Genomic DNA, 17,688 nt, shown 5'->3' on the forward strand with positions numbered 1-17,688 from the left:
AGCTTTTACATATACAGTACTCATCAAACATTGTGGGACACCATGCCTTGTTTTCAGATTTCCTGATATGATTTTCACTGTTACTTTTCAATTATAGAAGAACAAGTACATGCAAAGATTTGCTAACAAAAAAAACAGCTGTATACTAATACTTTGGGTATATTTTGCAATACTCAGTTTTATGTATATCCCTTTAATGTCCTCACCAAGAAAAAAACAATGGAATTTTATATAATGTATTTTTGTTTATTTGGGGCAATAATAAAAACAATTGGTGTGGGTTTTTTCTTTCTTTCTTTTTTTTGACTCCACAATTTTTAAAATATTCTCATCTACTAAATGGTCGAGATGGCACTTTGTGGCATATATAGTGACTCCAAAATGCGCTGTACCAAACGTTTGAGCAGAACATTAAAGGGATATTGAAGCGCCTTCCTTGGTATGAAGACCAGGTTTTGCATAAATAATGATTTGAAATTTTTTTTTTTGTTTAAAGCACATATTAAAAATCTTTTACCGTTTCTGGGGGTCCAAAAGAGCACAGTTACGCTCAGTCTCTGTAGGTGGGGAGAACGCCCCTCCCTATCTGACCATCACTCAGCACGAGACTTACCAGCGCAGGTGTCTGTTAGCTGAGGTAACAGAACTGGCAGTTAGTGTTCTCCTCCAAGCGCATTCAGCTGTCCAATGATGTTGCATTAGCGGCAGTTTGAAAAGATGTGGTGGCTCACTACACATGATGTGGATGAAGCACGTGGTAGACTTCACCCTCCTAGCGCTGGTGGTATTGTGTGATTTGGGGAGACCTTGCTAGTGGGTGGAATTGGACTGGACCAAATTAGGGAGAAAAAAAATCTTTGCCCTAAAGGAGGTTCAAAAATGTGGGTGGGTGATGGGACAAAAACTCAGTATCATGATATTTGAACATATTTTCACAATACATAATACATTTCACAGTAACAGTATTTTGTTTTTGTCATATTTTGTCATATTGCTCACCTCTGTTTAAACACCTAGAAGCTCTAGGTTCTGATTAGGACCAGCGTCACAACAAGGGACTGAAATGCAAGGTCTTTCTTGTTATTCTCTATAAGTAGAACTATCATAACTACTGGTACAAGTGTACCAGGAGTACCAAAATAAACCTAGTTAGACTTAATAAAAGTAAAAACTTCTTTTTTTTTTACTGTGTTTACTGTGTAATTTGTATTAAAATATTTTGAAAGACTAAGTGTCCCCTTTTGATGTGCAGTGTAAGGTTTTTATAGCTGTGTTTTTTATATATGCATGTCTGTGCTCTGTCTCACAGGTGGCTGGTGGACGTGTAATGAGGCGTGTTAGTTCAGTGCCCTCTCGTGCCTCTTCTCCTCTTTATGCGCCGTCTCCACCCCCCTCTCACCCAATGCTGGGCTCTGCTCTGGGAAGCCCTTACGGATCGCCCATCGTCTCTGAGCCCCGCCCATTGCCCAGTGTCTTTCCTGGTACCACCCTTCCGCCCTCTTCCAGCCACGCCCCTGACCCGCTTCACTCCACCTTCCCTGGTCGCCATGGCGATGGGATGGAGTCCCCGACTCTGCTACGTTCTGGGATGACCGCTCAGCCTCAGCATTACGGAACACTGGGGAAGCACGACGCACATGCTTATGACGACACACACTCCTCGTTCGGGGCACGGGCCTATGATATGTTTGAGAGGATAGTTCTTTCTAGACCGGACAGTCTTACAGGTGGGTGCCACAACACGATCAACCAAATACCTTCTCAACACGTACAACCATGCACGGTTAACTTGCAGTGTCACTATGGATTATATTACTAAATGAGAAATCTGCTGATCATTTTGATTAATTACTTTGAGTTTTTTAAATTGTTTAAAATGGACTTCAGTGAAGAATAAAAGAGCATGCCTTTCTAATACTGAACTGTAAAAATACAGTAAAAACAGCTCTGAGCAGCCATAGGCCATCTGAGAAAATTATGGAAATTATGGATATTAAAAAATATATTTTTAGATTGTTTTATGTATTTTAAAGAAATAGAATACATTTAAATCAACAAATAAATTGTAAATGTTTTATGCAATCCAATACGTAGTTTATCTAATCAATCCTTATTAGATTAAATCAGGTGTGCTGCTGATGGAATTTCACAGCTCTGTACAGTAGCTGGAGTGTAGCAGGGAAACAGGGATGAAAATTTGGGTCCAGATGTTTCCTTGACAGCCCCAGGAATCACAGTGATTTGTTCAATTCTACGAGCAGCATACTTGATTTAACATTGTGAAGCACTGACTAACCAAACTACATATTTGATGATAAGTTAATACTGGGCTACTAACAGAAGTTTGGAAAGGGTTAATGAATACACTGACATATGTAAGATCACTACCTACTGTATTAAAGTTATTTATATTTATTATAAAATTTATGTTTGTTCTGAGCAAATAATCACTCTCTGCCCAATTAAAAAGCATTTAAATATAGCTTACTCAGGTGCCTAAAGCTTTTGTACAGTACCCTTTGAATGAAAAAATAAATCAAAACACCATTTATCATAAAATACATATTTGAGTATTTGAGTGTCCATCAAGTCCACTTCTTTCAAATTTCAAATATTATGCATTATCATCGTACAAATTGCCAAAATAATTACTGTTAAATTATCAAAACACAATGATTTGGTCATTTTAATCAAGTAATAATGGAAAAGTAAAATTCAATCCATTCATCGTGATGGTCATAATTTCAACTATCACACAACAAAATGAGTATTTTAAACTGTAAATTATAAAATAAACCACGCCTATTGCCATTTTTACAAGTTCAAAAATCTGCTCCTCAAGGCATGTGGTAATGCCATCACATATGATTACTCACACTGGTATATTTATAACTCTTTGCGTGTGTGTGTGTGTGTGTGTGTGTGTGTGTGTGTGTGTTTAGTAACAGATGCCATGACACACTGATCCAAAGCCTTGGCAGTATTGAACCAAGTGCTTAACACAGCCTGAATCCCTGGCCTACAGTCTACCCACTTACATTGAACTCGCAGTTGTGTGTACACACACATGCATGTGTGTGGGTGCGTATACGCACATGCTGCTGTTTTGGTGTTTCATGAGATTGTGCTGATATAAAGCTCACTGTGTGAGATACTGCCTGAGATCTGCTCCACTGCCCTATTTATGGTAGTATGTAGGACTGTTTCTCTTCAGATTAATGACGCAGTAAAAGCTTCAGAGAGCAAACCACTGACTCTCAAACAGGGCAGCTTTTGTGACAACGTGCAGGTTGCTGTTAAAACTGCTTGAAGCGATCCAAACAGTTCTGTAGCTTCCATGGATAGAAAACGACTGCTAGATTGTGTTTTGTTCAAAGGGTTTCACTGCAATATCCATGAAAGACCATGTCCTATTTTCAGAATATGCGTTGTTCTGAGTGGGCTTTAAATATATATATATATATATATATATTAAATATACTCTGTGCTTATTGTTTACTAATACTATCATTAGGACAATATATATGTAAAGCATTCACAAATGGTGAATCATGAAGGACATCCAGCAAATGGGGTTCAGTGTAAGAACAATAGAAAGATCAGTGTGAATAGAGACTCAGTCTGTGCTGTGGGAAATCTGAAGGGTTACTCAGTAGATAATGTACTTTTTGTGACACACAGTGTTCTGCTTGAATGAATAAGAGTTTGGGTGAGCATAAGGCTGTGTTCAGGGATATTTTGCTGTCCGTTAAAAGAACACTTTGATATGCATTGCTGGTTCGTTGCGCTGCAGTGCTGTCTTGGCTACACTTCAAAGATTTGTTTTGAAAACAAACGGACGCATCTTTTTTCATATTAGGTTTGAAATGTTTCTTTTCAGGCAAATGCAAACCTGCAATAGTGGTTCGTTTTAGCAAGACACAGCAAAAGCTTCATTTTAGCTGTTGTCAAACGAACTGTCCTTACATATCCTCATCATTGGATAGTGCAGTTCAGGATGTGATGTGTCTGCAGCTTGACATTAATGTGTCTAACTGAAGACCCGTCCCAGGCCATCTCCTATTGGCTGGTGGCTGGTAAATCTGAATATGTTCAAAAGTTTGTTTCTGTTGAAATTTTTCACTGGACAACAGAACCGATGTCTTTTATAAATCAACACATGGGTCTTGAACAGGAGTGCCCAATCCTGGTCCTGGAGATCTGCCACACTGCACAGGGTAGCTCCAGCCCTAACCAAACAAACCTGATCCAGGTATCAAAGGCCTTCAGGACCTTCTGAATATTAGAGCCAAGTGTGTTTAATCTGGTACATCTCCAGAACCAGGATTGGACATCCATAGTCTTGAAGTTTATAGAAAGAGGTTTTGACAGACGCAAAAATGTCCTAGTGAATGTGACCTAATTCTGCTGTGCTGATGCAGGTCTTCAGAGTTCTTACAGCCAGCACAGCCAGTTAGGCCAGGAAGCTCAATCCCCGGACCACCACATAACACCTGTGTATGAGGACAGAACCTTCCAGAACCCACTTTACCAGAGTCCCACCCATGGCTCCCAGAGCGCCCTCTCCAGGAACACAGGTACAAACTCAAAATGAAACTCATTTCAATGCAAAGACTTTTTTGTATTTCTCAAGGTCATGTTAACCCAATGGGCCTTAGGGGCTACAGCCACGATCTCAGCCACTGGGGGTCCCACGAGTATAATGGTAAATGGAATAATAATAAAAATAATTGGAAAATTGTGTATTTAGACTGCTCTTAGTTTCGTGTTTGCTCACAGTCACAGAGTTTTATACAGAAGTTTAAACACACCCCCTGCCAAATTACATGAGCAAATATGTTAACGCATCTTCTACAGGGAACAGACTTAATATGATGTTTCCCTGTGAATTTTAAGTACATGATTTCTATTTGTTGTGCATTGTTGTAATTGTGCATTTAAATGTGCAGAAACATGCACTCTGGATAGATGTGTTAACTTATTTTCACTTAGGAAATCAACAAAACGTGTAATTTGACTACAGCTGGCAAAAATTGTATACAACTGTCGGTAGCTACTCTCAGTCAGCTTTGGCCCAAGTTTAGCCTAACCTTACTTCTGGATGATGGCAGACAGAAAATATGACAGCTGGTGGAAGCTAGAAAAGCAAACACAAGCAGAAGAATAATCTAATATAGAAGAATGTCCTGATAGGATGGGGTTGTGAAATTTAGGGTTTAGCCTTTGCTCTCTCTGTCCAAACCCCAGCCAAAATCAGTCCTTACCTATTATATGAAAAATGCCTGCGATGTGAATTAATGTAATTTTTTTCTCTCTTTACCAGGGTTGGGAACTCTGCCAAGGACCACCAGTCAGTGTAGTACCCTGCGCTACCAAAGGGGGGCGTACTCCATGCCTTCACACACTGACACTTATCGCTCCACCCTTTACCGCACAGCAGAGTCCAACTATGGCAGACATGCTGCTGCCATCGACAATAACATCGGTGCCACACGTTCTCCATCCATAGACAGCATCCACAAAGACCCTCGGTACAGCATCACACCCTAAATGGAAGATCACAGAGACTTACAACTTTATTCTAAATACTTTCTCTGCACAATGTTCATCCTGGTTTTTATTTTATTTTATTTTATATTGTTTATAAAGAGAATGATTATGCTAATTTGTGTGTGCATATGTTTGTTAATCTTTAGGGAGTTTGCTTGGAGAGATCCTGAGCTGCCAGAGGTCATTCGCATGCTGCAGCATCACTTCCCCTCAGTGCAAGCCAATGCTGCAGCTTATGTTCAGCATCTCTGTTACAGAGACAACCGCATCAAGGCTGAGGTATACACACCCTACATGCTCACACTCTCCATGCACAAACTAAATGCTATGTACATACAAATTCATATGATAGGCCTAATATTCATCAATGTTCGTTATTGGGCTCTAGAACATTCTGTTGCAGTGCGAGGTTGTTTTGTTGAGCTAATTGTTGGGCTAATAAAAGTTGTTGTGCTTGTTGAGCTAATAAATCCATACAGGAGATGTCCATGCATGGATTGGCTTCCCTCATTGAACATGAACAGGAGCTTAAAAGATGAATATATTAATATTACATTAGTTATTTAAAATAAAAAGCCAACTTTTTTTTACATGGTTTCATTTTTACGTGTTCATTTTTATCATGAAACGTGATTCACGATCTGTAAACACATGATTTATTAAACCTTGTTTTTAGGACAGATCAGGGAGTGACTGGCCTAATATGTTGCCTTCAATTTGCTGTGCTCTGTGAATGATTCATCTGCAAAACACAACAGAAGCTGAGAATGAAAAAAGACACACAAACCTTTAATTCAGTGTTTTCAGACTCCAGGCTTGGAGCCCCTGCACTGTGTAGTTTTGTGTTTTTCTCTGCTGTTTAAACCTCGTTCAGCTCAAGAAGGGATTAATTAGCTAATAATATCAGGTATTTTAACCAGGGGAACCACAATTATGCAGTGCAGGGGTTTCACGACAAACTTACAAAATGACGTCTATCATGACACAACATAGTTTTCCTGAAACAGAGAAGTAAAGCTATACCAGCTGTTTGCAGCTCCGTCAGGGAGACAACTGTTCATTTCTCGGCTGTTAACATTAGCAAAAGTTATCTAAAAGCTAGCATTGCTCACATCTGTGTTAATTAGCTATGATGACAGTTTTTTGTCCTCTTTATGCCACATTATGGGATCCTTTACCACCCTCATGTGAAGAGCCAGTGGGCCTCTGTGTTTTTAAATGCTTTGAGAGACTCTCCAGGATAGGGAGAGGGGTTGTGTATGAGATTAACACATATGCCAGGATTTGATAGCTTTCTGACCCTTTAAGTGGGACCAGGAGTTTGGAGGAAACTGTAAAGGATCGCAGCCTGTATTATCAACTTTGTCTAACGTTCTCTTCAAAAGGTGAGATCGCAAATATGTAACCCTAGGATACAAAACTACCAAACCATAGCAAGAACCAAAATAGCTTCTGAAAAAGAAGACAAGGAAGCGGCTTCTCCAGTTTGAGCAAGCAGGGCAGGTAGTGTGGCATGGCGGTGTAACGGTTTTACCTGCTGAAGTGGGTTGCTGGAGAAAGATACCATAAGAGGATCCTCAGTCTGTCAGACTGAAGAGCAGCCTGCAGTCTGTATTTACAGCTCGTTTTTTCTGTGCCCACTGAAAACGATGAAAATTGCTGTGGTCTTTTTTTTTTATTGTGCATCTCAAGCCTAACGTGATTTTCTGATATATACCCAAATACATGCATAGTACAGATGCATACACAAACCTATATATGTGTGCCTAAACATGAACATGCACATACAATTGTTTAACCCATCTGGTGCTTCAGGTGTGCAGGTTGGGAGGAATCCAGCACTTGGTAGACCTGCTGGACCACAAAACTCTGGAAGTGCAGCGCAGTGCGTGTGGAGCCCTCAGGAACCTGGTGTTTGGCAAAGCCACTGATGACAACAAGGTGTGTGTGAGGAATGCCGGTGGAATCCCTGCTCTGCTTCGCCTGCTGAGGAAGACCACAGAAACTGAAGTGCGGGAGCTCGTCACTGGTCAGTGTGTTTAGGTTTTTAAGTAGGAATGTGTGTGTTTTTGTAAATTTTCTGGACAAATACAGCCCAGCTTAGATCGGATTAGTTTATCAGGGGGAGTCTCTAGACAGCAATAAAATAGTGGCAAATGACTAGTGGGCTGTATCTTCTGCATATACAGATGTTTCTCACATGATCATATAATCACAGATTGTTGATGATATTGGGAATATAAAATAATACTTTATATCTCCATCTGCTGTTATAATCACCGCTTTAATCAGCCTATGGGATCTCACTTTTCTGGCAGTTCTTTTGTCCTCTTGCTACGTTTCAACTAGACCAAGTAAATGGTTAAAAGACTGTTCCTAAGCACCCGTCATTTCGCAATTCATGAAGTGTGCACTAGAAGACTAAATACTGTGTTTATAAAAACTGTGTTTTTCCCAGTAACATCTTCCTGAAAAATCTGGGAGAAATAAGAATACCGTTGTTTGGTGAAAAACAGGGTAATTTGGGCTGTAGATTTTTCGGCAGAGTAGTGGGAAAAACACCCAAATGATCTGGAGTGAAATAAAATCACAGCACATAATCTGTTAGAGAAAGTGTTTCCCCCCAGAGCCTTATTTCTTTTTATTGAAATGTCCATTCTTTGTGAAATTTAATGTACAATGTAAAGCGGAAAAAGGGGAAAATATCTTCTGACAACATTTTATATATATATATATATATATATATATATATATATACACATACATACACACACACACATACATACAAACATACAGGGTGAGTCAAAAGTCACAGGACACTGTTTTATTTTATTTTCTATGCTGTCACAGGCCTCCATGATGCGGTGCTGAAGGTGGTGTTTGTTGCGGATTTTCTCAGTATACACAATTTGTAAATAAAAGTCGATAATAAAATAAAAAATAAATAAAATAAAACGATGTCTTTTGACCCTGTGTGTGTGTGTGTGTGTGTGTGTGTGTGTGTGTGTGTGTGTGTGTTTGTGTACAATACATATGGGACATATTGTTATTACATATAGGCACTTATGTATATAGAGATGTATGGATAACCATATCCTTTTATTGTTTGTGTATCTGTGTGTTTGCTCAACGCTGACTGAAAGACTACAAGTCATTTTAAGGGCCTTATTATCTGATTTCTTTTTATTCCGCCTCCGCTTGCTATTACTTGCTTTCTCTTTTGCTCTCTCTCTCTCTCTCTCTCTCTCTTTCTTTCTCTCACTCTCTTTATTCTCTCTGTCTCACGCTTATGCTTGGTGTGAATCTTTAGTTATGTAATTGGACGAGTTAGCATTAGCATGTAGTGTTGTATATTGCAGAAAAGGGGGGAAAGCACTGAATCTGAGACCCACTGGTCTGATTAATGAAAAGAGACAAGCTGTTTCAATGGAAGCTGAGCTGACTAACCTAGCCATGCACACACACACACACACACACACACATATACACTTGCACACCCATACGTACAGCACATTGAATGACGAATGCTTCAGCTCTTATGTTGGCAAGCCGAGCTCCTTCAGCACCTTCTTCTCTGATGCCTCCATCTTTGCTGCAGCCAGTATAAACATAAAAACACACAGGCATGCATATAAACACATTGCACTGCGACTGAGACAATCACAGAGAAAGGTTTTTATCCGGTTTGCTACAGGCTACAGACACGCAGATAATGCGTTTGTTGTGGGTTATTGTGTGCGCATTATGTGCCATTGCTGAAAACTGACTTCAAGCCCTGTTTTCGTCCACTAAATTAGGACAGTATTGAAAAGGGGGCTCTTTGCTCATAGCATCGTGTCTTGTCCAATACTATTGTGCTGTGGATGACTGATTATCCTGGTGTTATGTATAATCTCTTGCACAGGTGTGCTGTGGAACTTGTCATCGTGTGACTCGGTGAAGATGACGATTGTCCGTGACGCACTTGGTCCCCTCACCAACACAGTGATTATTCCTCATTCAGGATGGGGAGCAGCACCCCAAAGAGAGGACCACAAACTAAAACTGCACTCCTCTCTAGTGCTGAGGAACACAACTGGATGCCTCAGGTACAGTTCACAGGTGTAGATATTGCATGTTGTGTTCTGAATTGAAAACCTGTGATTCTCCTTTTAAGGCTGTCTGTAGGCCTAATATAATAATCAGTAATTATGTTAAGAGTTTGCCTTTTTATTGACAAGGACATGTCGACACTCTACAGGCTATGCAGCTTTACTATTTATGAATCAGTAAATGACTCCAACACATGCTTATAGAATAAAACAGTAACTGTAGGTTGTTATGATCAAAACAAGTCTAAATGCAATGTGACATAATTTAACAAGTTCAGAAACTAAGTTTTAAAACATTGACATGCTAGATGGGGAACACCTCTGCCTTCCATGCTGTAGTCTGGGATTCAGTACGTGACCGGGGTCAGCACCCTACTACACCAATATGAGTCCTTGGGCAAGACTCCTAATACCACCATCGCCTACCTGTGTAAAACTAATTAAATTGCAAGTTGCTCTGGATAAGAGCATCTGCCAAATGCTGTAAATGTAAATGAGCAAACAAAATCTTGTGGGATTATACAGAAAAGCACTTTGAGACACTGAGGACGTAGAGAACTGTTTCTGCTTATAGGTCATGATAACTGAGTGTACCTGTAGCCTAAGCACAAAATATACAAGATAAAAGCCACATGAATCCTGTTAAACAAGACATTAAATAAAATGCACATGATTTTGATCCTAAAACATTTGGGATTTTGAAAATAAGTTATAAACAATAAGGTCCACGGAATGAACAGAGCTTTTAGTTAAGGTTTTTGTTTCAGAACTGTTAAGGATGATTGTTTTCTGTCATTTGTGTTCTCAACAAAATACCATCAAATGAGCCAGTAGAAATTTCTTTGCCTATGAAGTTACAATTTCTTATATTAAAGTTTTCTTACAACAACACAATTGTCTTCAGAGAGATGTTCTTTATTATTGTGTGTGTGTGTGTGTGTGTGTGTGTGTGTGCGTGTGTGTGTTTTTTATCAAACACTGATAAAATGTTAATTTTTTTTGTATATCAGAAACCTGAGCTCTGCTGGTGAAGAAGCCCGGAGGCAAATGCGCTGCTGTGAGGGGCTGATCGACTCTCTGCTGTACATCATTAAAACGTGTATCAACACCTCTGACTTTGACAGCAAGGTGAGCGACAATTTTTTTAGCTAACTAACGTTTCATACTAGAACACTTAAAAAAAGACACTTTTTGGTTAATGCACAGCGTAAGTGGTATGCATGCTAGCAGTTGGTGGTTGGCTGATATACATGCTTCTTGTAAAGGAAGCACAGCATCCCACGCCATCCTCTCTCCATCTCTCCCACACTGCTTCAGGTGCCAAGAAAGAGTATTTTGTAGCTTTGATGGCCAAACACAAAATTATACTGGATTCATTTCTGTGTGAGTCCTAGAGCACCACCTTCTGGGGATTCCAAGGCTTTTGCAGATTTTTTTTGGAAAATGAGTCTTTTCGGATTTCTTAATCTTGCTTTTGGTTTTCTAAAGCATTTTTCTTGGTTTTAACTATTTATACTCTCTTTTCAGATTGTTGAAAACTGTGTGTGCACTTTGAGAAACCTGTCATATCGTCTTGAGCTGGAGATGCCCCCCTCTCGACTGATGGGCACCCAGGATTTGGACACGCTCCTGGGTAATGACCCCTCCAGCAAACAGGCTGACTACAGCTGTTGGGGCCTGAGAAAGAAGAAGAAGAAGAGGTCGTGGCAGGACCTGCAGGCAAGCCAATTTCATATAATGTCTTCTTAAGGTTATCTACAATTATATACAAGCTCCTTGGGGTGTAACACACAACAGAGTTTTTATTTATTTTTTTCTGGACCTGATCTTCTCATTTCATGGGCTAAATTAATGTACTGATATGAATCACAGACATGCAGTGGGTGTGTACTTGCGTGGCTCACATTATTTTCATCATGAAATATTAAAACAAAGCAACAAAAATAAAAATAAATGCCTGCCGTTCAGTCAATAGTTATAGTAAAGATAGGTTCTCTAGGTGCTAACTCTATGCTCTGTGTAATTTCTCTGCACAGTGGGACGGAGTTGGGCCTATCCCAGGGTTCTCTGGCAGCCCGAAGGGGGCGGAGATGCTGTGGCACCCATCAGTGGTTAAACCTTACCTCACCCTGCTGGCAGAAAGTTCCAATCCAGCCACACTGGAGGGAGCAGCTGGGTCACTGCAGAACCTCTCGGCAGGGAGCTGGAGGGTAGGCTACATGCAGTTCCACTGCTGTATGCTGACACATTACAGTCACAGTCCACAGTATAGAACTGAATTATGTGAGTGGCTTAAGTTTCACACTCTGAATGACAAGAAACGTTTCTCAGCAGCACCTTTTAGAAGTCCATCCTCTTTCTTTCTCACCCTGTGTGCGAATGTGTGGTCAGTTCGCAGCTTATATTCGAGCGGCAGTGCGAAAGGAGAAGGGTTTGCCCATCTTGGTGGAGTTGCTAAGGATGGATAATGACAGGGTGGTCTGCTCAGTGGCAACTGCACTACGCAACATGGCTCTGGACGCCAGAAACAAAGAGCTGATTGGTCAGTTTCTCTAGTTTTGTAAACATTTACATATTAAAGGTGCAGTTAGATGGAGCATATGATGATTAAAGGACTGTTGTCATGAGGTTCTTACAAATGTGTTCATTTAACATCTCTAGAACTTTTTTGCTGGTTTTAAAATAGTTTTGCCTGAAGGAATAACTGTTATAGGCATATGTAAATTTGTTCCTTTCCCACACTGAAGATAAAGCACATTTTTTCTGTGCTCCTATAGGGAAGTACGCCATGCCAGACCTGGTGACTCGTCTGCCAGGTCATGGTCCCTCGCTGCTGTCTGATGAGACGGTGGCAGCAGTGTGCTGTGCATTGCATGAGGTCACCAGCAGGAATATGGAAAATGCCCGTGCCCTCGCCCAGGCTGGTGGTATCGACAAGCTGGTCTCCATAAGCCGTGGCCGTGGGGAGAGGTAAGATTGTCCACAAGGAGAGGAACTTGTAATCAAATATATACATTTGTGTTGGAGATAAAGTATAGATATGATAGATACAGTTGTTGGTTATTTATTTATTTATTTATTTATTTATTTATTTAAACATCTGCCCATCTTAGTGTTGTCTCTGCTCTTAACTGCTGCTACCCTTCTCTCCACTCTCTGTCATTTAGGTATTCAATGAAAGTGGTAAAAGCTGCTGCGCAGGTGCTGAACACTCTGTGGCAGTACAGAGATCTGCGCAACATCTATAAAAAGGCAAGTGATCTCCAAAGTTGGTTCCAGACATTAGCTTCTCATTCCCTCTCTCATTTATTTCTGTCTCCTGTGCATCATCAGGATGGGTGGAATCAGAACCATTTTCTCACACCAGTGTCAACACTGGAGCGAGATCGGTACCGGTCCCAACCCACGCTGCCAACGAGCAACTTACAGATGTCACCTGTCATCCAGTCAGGTAAGCCACTGGTAGCAGCAAAAGATTGTGGGTAGTGTCTCAGGGAATGGCACACAATCCACAGTGGTCACCTTTAGTAGAATTTGTCTAGATGTTCTTATTATATGTTTACTTCTTACTGTTTGTGTAATTTGTGCACTATTATGCATTAATCACTCATGATTTAACGTATAGTGGTTGGTTAGAGTGGGTAACACCTCTGCCTTCTACGCTGTAGACTGGGGTTCAATCCCCCACCAGGTCAAACACCCTACACTATACCAATAAGAGTCCTTGGGCAAGACTCCTAACACCACTTTGGCCTCCCTGTGTAAAATAATTAAATTGTAAGTCTCTCTGCATAAGAGCGTCAGCCAAATGCCATAAATGTGAAATGTATTGTATTTATCCCCGTTAGGCGGTAGTGCCACTTCTTCTCCGGCTATGTTGGGAATAAGAGAACATCGGTTGAGTAAGCGGAGGGCTCAGTCTTCTATGCAACTTTATAACTATTACGGAGACACCAACAGAAACAAAAATCTGTACACAGGTGAGTCTAAGGAGTATAATGGAACTTCAACTGAACTGTAAATACAATTTCACGTTTACCTAGACTAGAACCCTGCAGCATCTTGTATATGTAAATATGTAAATTCTGTTGGATTTCATGGGTGAAAGAACTCTTGAAAGAGTCTTTCATCAGTTGATCAGTCAGAACTAATAAACTGTAAGCTGATTTTTTTTCTCTCTTAATGTACACACTGTTAGTTCCCAAATGCTTTTTAGGTCTACCCGATCACACAATAATAACTTGGGAGGGAAAAGGCAAGTTTCCTCCATAACACATGTATACAGGCAGTGTTATCTTTCCAAGCTGCCACACAAAACCTTTTAGAACAGCTGAATGTGCTTGATTGAGAGCGCTAACTGCCTAATGCGCACTAATAGACACCCACAATTGACTAGGGTTGCTCTGAATTGACCAGGAAAGAAGGTTTAAGCCCCAGTAAGAGCATGGTCAATCACTTTCATGGACGTCCAGACATGGATTTTTATGGTATCACTGGGAATTGGACTTGGAATTGGATCTCAGTGATAGGGCGTAGCATTCTTAGACAATTTTGCCCTTCCAGAGTTTAACAACAACAGGCTTTCAAGCAGTGCTCACTGAAATATACAGTTGGTATTTTTACCATGGAGTAATATCACTCTTACAGAGTTCTGAGCCTTTACTATATAGTGCTTTGGCACTGTTTCAGGTTTTTCTCATCGAGGGCTATTTGATAGTAGCACATGCTGCAGAGGCTGCATGTTCCATCACTGTTCTTTTCACATTATATCCTGCTGAGATGGAGCCAGTCCACTAATACCTTTAATCTAAAAAAAAAAAATCAGTTCTCCACCCGTTATATCGGCACACATAGTGTCTACTCTTGCATGGTAGAATGTTGGCTTAGATATGAATATCAGTAAGAAGACCAAGACAAGAAGCTTTGATACGGATATTGTCAGTCCTCTGTAAAATGAAAGACTATGGTTTGTATCAGACGTAGTGCTGGTGATGAGAGGTTACTGAAATGTTGTGGAATACTTTTCTGTTTTAGGGTCAGGAAAGCATTCTGCCTATTTCATAAGCTCCTATCCCTCCCCTTCACTCGAGGAACCTCAGAGGCCACAGGTGAGACTCTTTGAGACAAAGGCACCTCATAATAACCTTCTCTAACAATGCGACAGTGCAGTCTATAACTGGTCACTGATACAGTTTTATTGCTTTGCTTGTGTACTGAAATACAGAAATGCGCAGAGCCTGTGGTTGTCAAGATTTTGAGTACATATAACAGAACTCCAAGTATGTTACTAAATCTCCGTTTGAGATGGATTAGATTTAACTGTGATTCAGTCGATCACCGATAAGCTGTGTGATTTAATCCAGAACAAATCAGCAGTGTTGTAGTCTTAAAGAAATCTCCAAAGTAATTCCCGAAGGTGCACCTTAAAATGCTCAAGATTTCTCTAATTACGTCAGCAGTCAATAACATACTCCATTCATTAAAGGCATGAAGTTTGCACAATGAATTTAGGATATGATAAATCAGTTTTTGTATGCCACAGTATTTTTTGGCACAAAATCAACAACTAACAAAGTTTTTAAATTTTACAGTCTTCACTCTACCCACATCATCTAATTTAATACTTGTCTCCAATCTATGATAATCTATGAATTGTTAAAACCCTGTAACAATTGCTTCAATAATACCAACAGTGCTGATAGAGCCCACACTTTCTAAGACGTTTAGCTCTGTGCCTAATCCTTCTGAGGGTGTTTTCACGCTTGTCCAGGCCCGATGCTGGGCTCGTTTGAGGGTAGGGATCACTATCATTAGTTTGCTTTTACTTTTTTTATGTGCAGGTTTGCAGAACGGTAGGCATGAGCTTCATCTGTTTCTACTTTTTATTTTCTTTCTTGAATACGAACACAAGTGGCAAAGTGAAGTGAGGAAGTAAAGTAACACTATAAATCAAAGCAACGTTTTCACGCAGCTCCATATGTCGCTGGGAGCAGATAGCAGACCACTGATTTCAGGAGGACCAGTGACACTTGACCAGACGTACCACGTTCGCAGAGCAAGTGGTTCTGGGTCCGGAAAAACACACTAGTGCGAAAACACCTTGAGAGCACTAAGCGTCATCCTAGTTCGTTGTTTATTTACTTGCTTGTGTGCCTCCTGCTCTCACACCATGCCTTTCTCCAAGCAGCACAGCCAACTGTACTACTCAGACGAGCCAAATCACAGGGCCTACGACACTTACGGAATGTATCTGGCGTCTCCAATGGGCTACGACGACCCTTATCTGGACGAGCCGCTCCAATATCCGGTGGTGAGCGAGAGACAGGCACTCAAACGCAACACCAACTACGTGGACTTCTACTCTACCACACGCAGGCCTTCCTACCGAGCTCAGGCCTACCCCGCATCTCCAGACTCCTGGGTGTAGGCACAAGTGTGTGTGTGTGTTTGTGAGTGGTTAAATGCAAGTGTCTGTGTGTCTTTCAGGCCCCGTCCACATTATACAGATGTTTTTGAATCATTTTTCTCTGCATTTTGGCCTCTCGTACATATGAAAACGGCATGTACACTGAGCTTTGGGAAAACTCCCAAACTCTCCAAGGTGGACGTCTTTTTGCCGTGTTTTGTGTAGACAGGTGAAACGTCGTTTAAAACAGCTGACATGACATCAGCTTGCACACAGTCATGTTTTTTGCATGTGCTTAGCATCAAGACTGTGACGCAGTATCTGACACGGACGGTGACTGCGTTTTTCTGCATGAGTGGTAATATCAGGTAATTATCAGCTTTGATTACATGTTTATTTAATTTATCTAAACTTTCTTGTTACACCATCAGTCAACACTTGAATTTGCTTTTTTGTCATGGTTTATTTTCTTAAAAGCCCATATTCCTATTTTTTTCTTGAATTTTATTCAGGGCCAGGGTAATGAATAGTACATTTTGAAACTTACATATCACTTCAGACCCCTTTAAAAAAAAAAGAGTGAGGCATATTTGGTTTTCTCTTTAAAGCTTTCAGATATTGTGTTTACTCTGATGCTGTTTTCCCTGTGTAGTGCCACACCAGCGCAGTGCCTTGCAGGGCTACTCACTGCTGTGTTTGGAAAATGAAGTCGAACCAGGAGCAGTGCTTTGGATTACAGTTTGGAGCACAGAAAAGTCATTCACATGAAAAATAAAGAAAAAAAAACTTTAATGGTATCTGTAAATCCATGAGTGGTCACTGCCCTACAACCTCAGAAAAAAATACTACCGTTCTCAGTACCTTTAGTTTTTTTTTTTTTTATTTTAAAGTTGCATTGACTACTTGGGTCACTGTGCATTTGTGTGGGGAACCATGTCACAAAGGTTGCAGGGCTTAAAAAGATGCTTAAAATATTTGGCACAGCTCCAAAAGTCAGTAGGTCCATTTACACAGTTGACCTAAGGTTAAATAATACTTTCCCCTTATAATTTCTCAGATTTTTCTTTTTTTTTTATTCTGTTTCTTAGTCGCTCTGCATCTGTAAAACGTCTTGTTACATAACCAATTTTCAACATTTTCAAAATCATTTTTAATATGAAACAATATTTTAAAGAGGTTTTTGTATTAAAAATACATGTTTACTTCTATCATTAAGGTCATATTACATTTTTGAAAATCTGTGTTTTATTTAAAAAAATTAATTTGTCAGAGAGATTTTGGTCACTGATGTTATCAAGACTCATTACATTTTAACACAGTATCTTTGGGTCGAGGCTCATCAGAGAGGAAGCGTCTCAAGGCATGAGGAGGCGAGTCACACTCGCTCACTATACTTTATTCATTTATCAATAACTTTGTTCATCAGGCAGCACGTAACGTCTGTGTCACTGGTGTTTAGTGCTTTAATGGCTGGATAATTAACATATTTGTCAAAATAATAATAATTTAATAATAAAATAATAATTTTATCATTTTTATTACTGATTTTACATAGTGGCACAAGGTCACCTGACCACCAGTGAATCAGCCAGTTTACAAAATAACTAACTTTAACCAGGATGTCACTGGAGTCACAGTCAC

At 40.1% G+C, this 17,688-nt stretch overlaps 1 protein-coding gene across 4 annotated transcripts in view; it reads left to right on the forward strand.

Moving 5' to 3' along the window:
- Positions 1 to 16,844, forward strand: part of pkp4 (plakophilin 4) — a 33,665-nt gene extending 16,821 nt beyond the window's left edge. For 3 of the 4 annotated variants that reach the window (XM_017722231.2, XM_037536520.1, XM_017722230.2), the window contains 16 exons: positions 1,310 to 1,727; positions 4,422 to 4,577; positions 5,324 to 5,531; positions 5,697 to 5,829; positions 7,366 to 7,579; positions 9,455 to 9,638; positions 10,652 to 10,769; positions 11,169 to 11,360; positions 11,678 to 11,851; positions 12,033 to 12,183; positions 12,419 to 12,611; positions 12,809 to 12,893; positions 12,975 to 13,092; positions 13,490 to 13,621; positions 14,676 to 14,749; positions 15,829 to 16,068. In XM_017722231.2, the coding sequence (XP_017577720.1) occupies positions 1,310 to 1,727; positions 4,422 to 4,577; positions 5,324 to 5,531; positions 5,697 to 5,829; positions 7,366 to 7,579; positions 9,455 to 9,638; positions 10,652 to 10,769; positions 11,169 to 11,360; positions 11,678 to 11,851; positions 12,033 to 12,183; positions 12,419 to 12,611; positions 12,809 to 12,893; positions 12,975 to 13,092; positions 13,490 to 13,621; positions 14,676 to 14,749; positions 15,829 to 16,068 (2,790 nt within the window). Of the gene's footprint in view, positions 1 to 1,309; positions 1,728 to 4,421; positions 4,578 to 5,323; positions 5,532 to 5,696; positions 5,830 to 7,365; positions 7,580 to 9,454; positions 9,639 to 10,651; positions 10,770 to 11,168; positions 11,361 to 11,677; positions 11,852 to 12,032; positions 12,184 to 12,418; positions 12,612 to 12,808; positions 12,894 to 12,974; positions 13,093 to 13,489; positions 13,622 to 14,675; positions 14,750 to 15,828 lie in introns of all 4 variants that reach the window. The other variant, XM_017722229.2, reaches the window with a different exon arrangement.
- The last annotated feature ends 844 nt before the right edge of the window (positions 16,845 to 17,688 follow it).

Source organism: Pygocentrus nattereri, chromosome 30, assembly GCF_015220715.1.
Source record: "Pygocentrus nattereri isolate fPygNat1 chromosome 30, fPygNat1.pri, whole genome shotgun sequence".
Classification (NCBI taxonomy): Eukaryota; Metazoa; Chordata; class Actinopteri; order Characiformes; family Serrasalmidae; genus Pygocentrus; species Pygocentrus nattereri.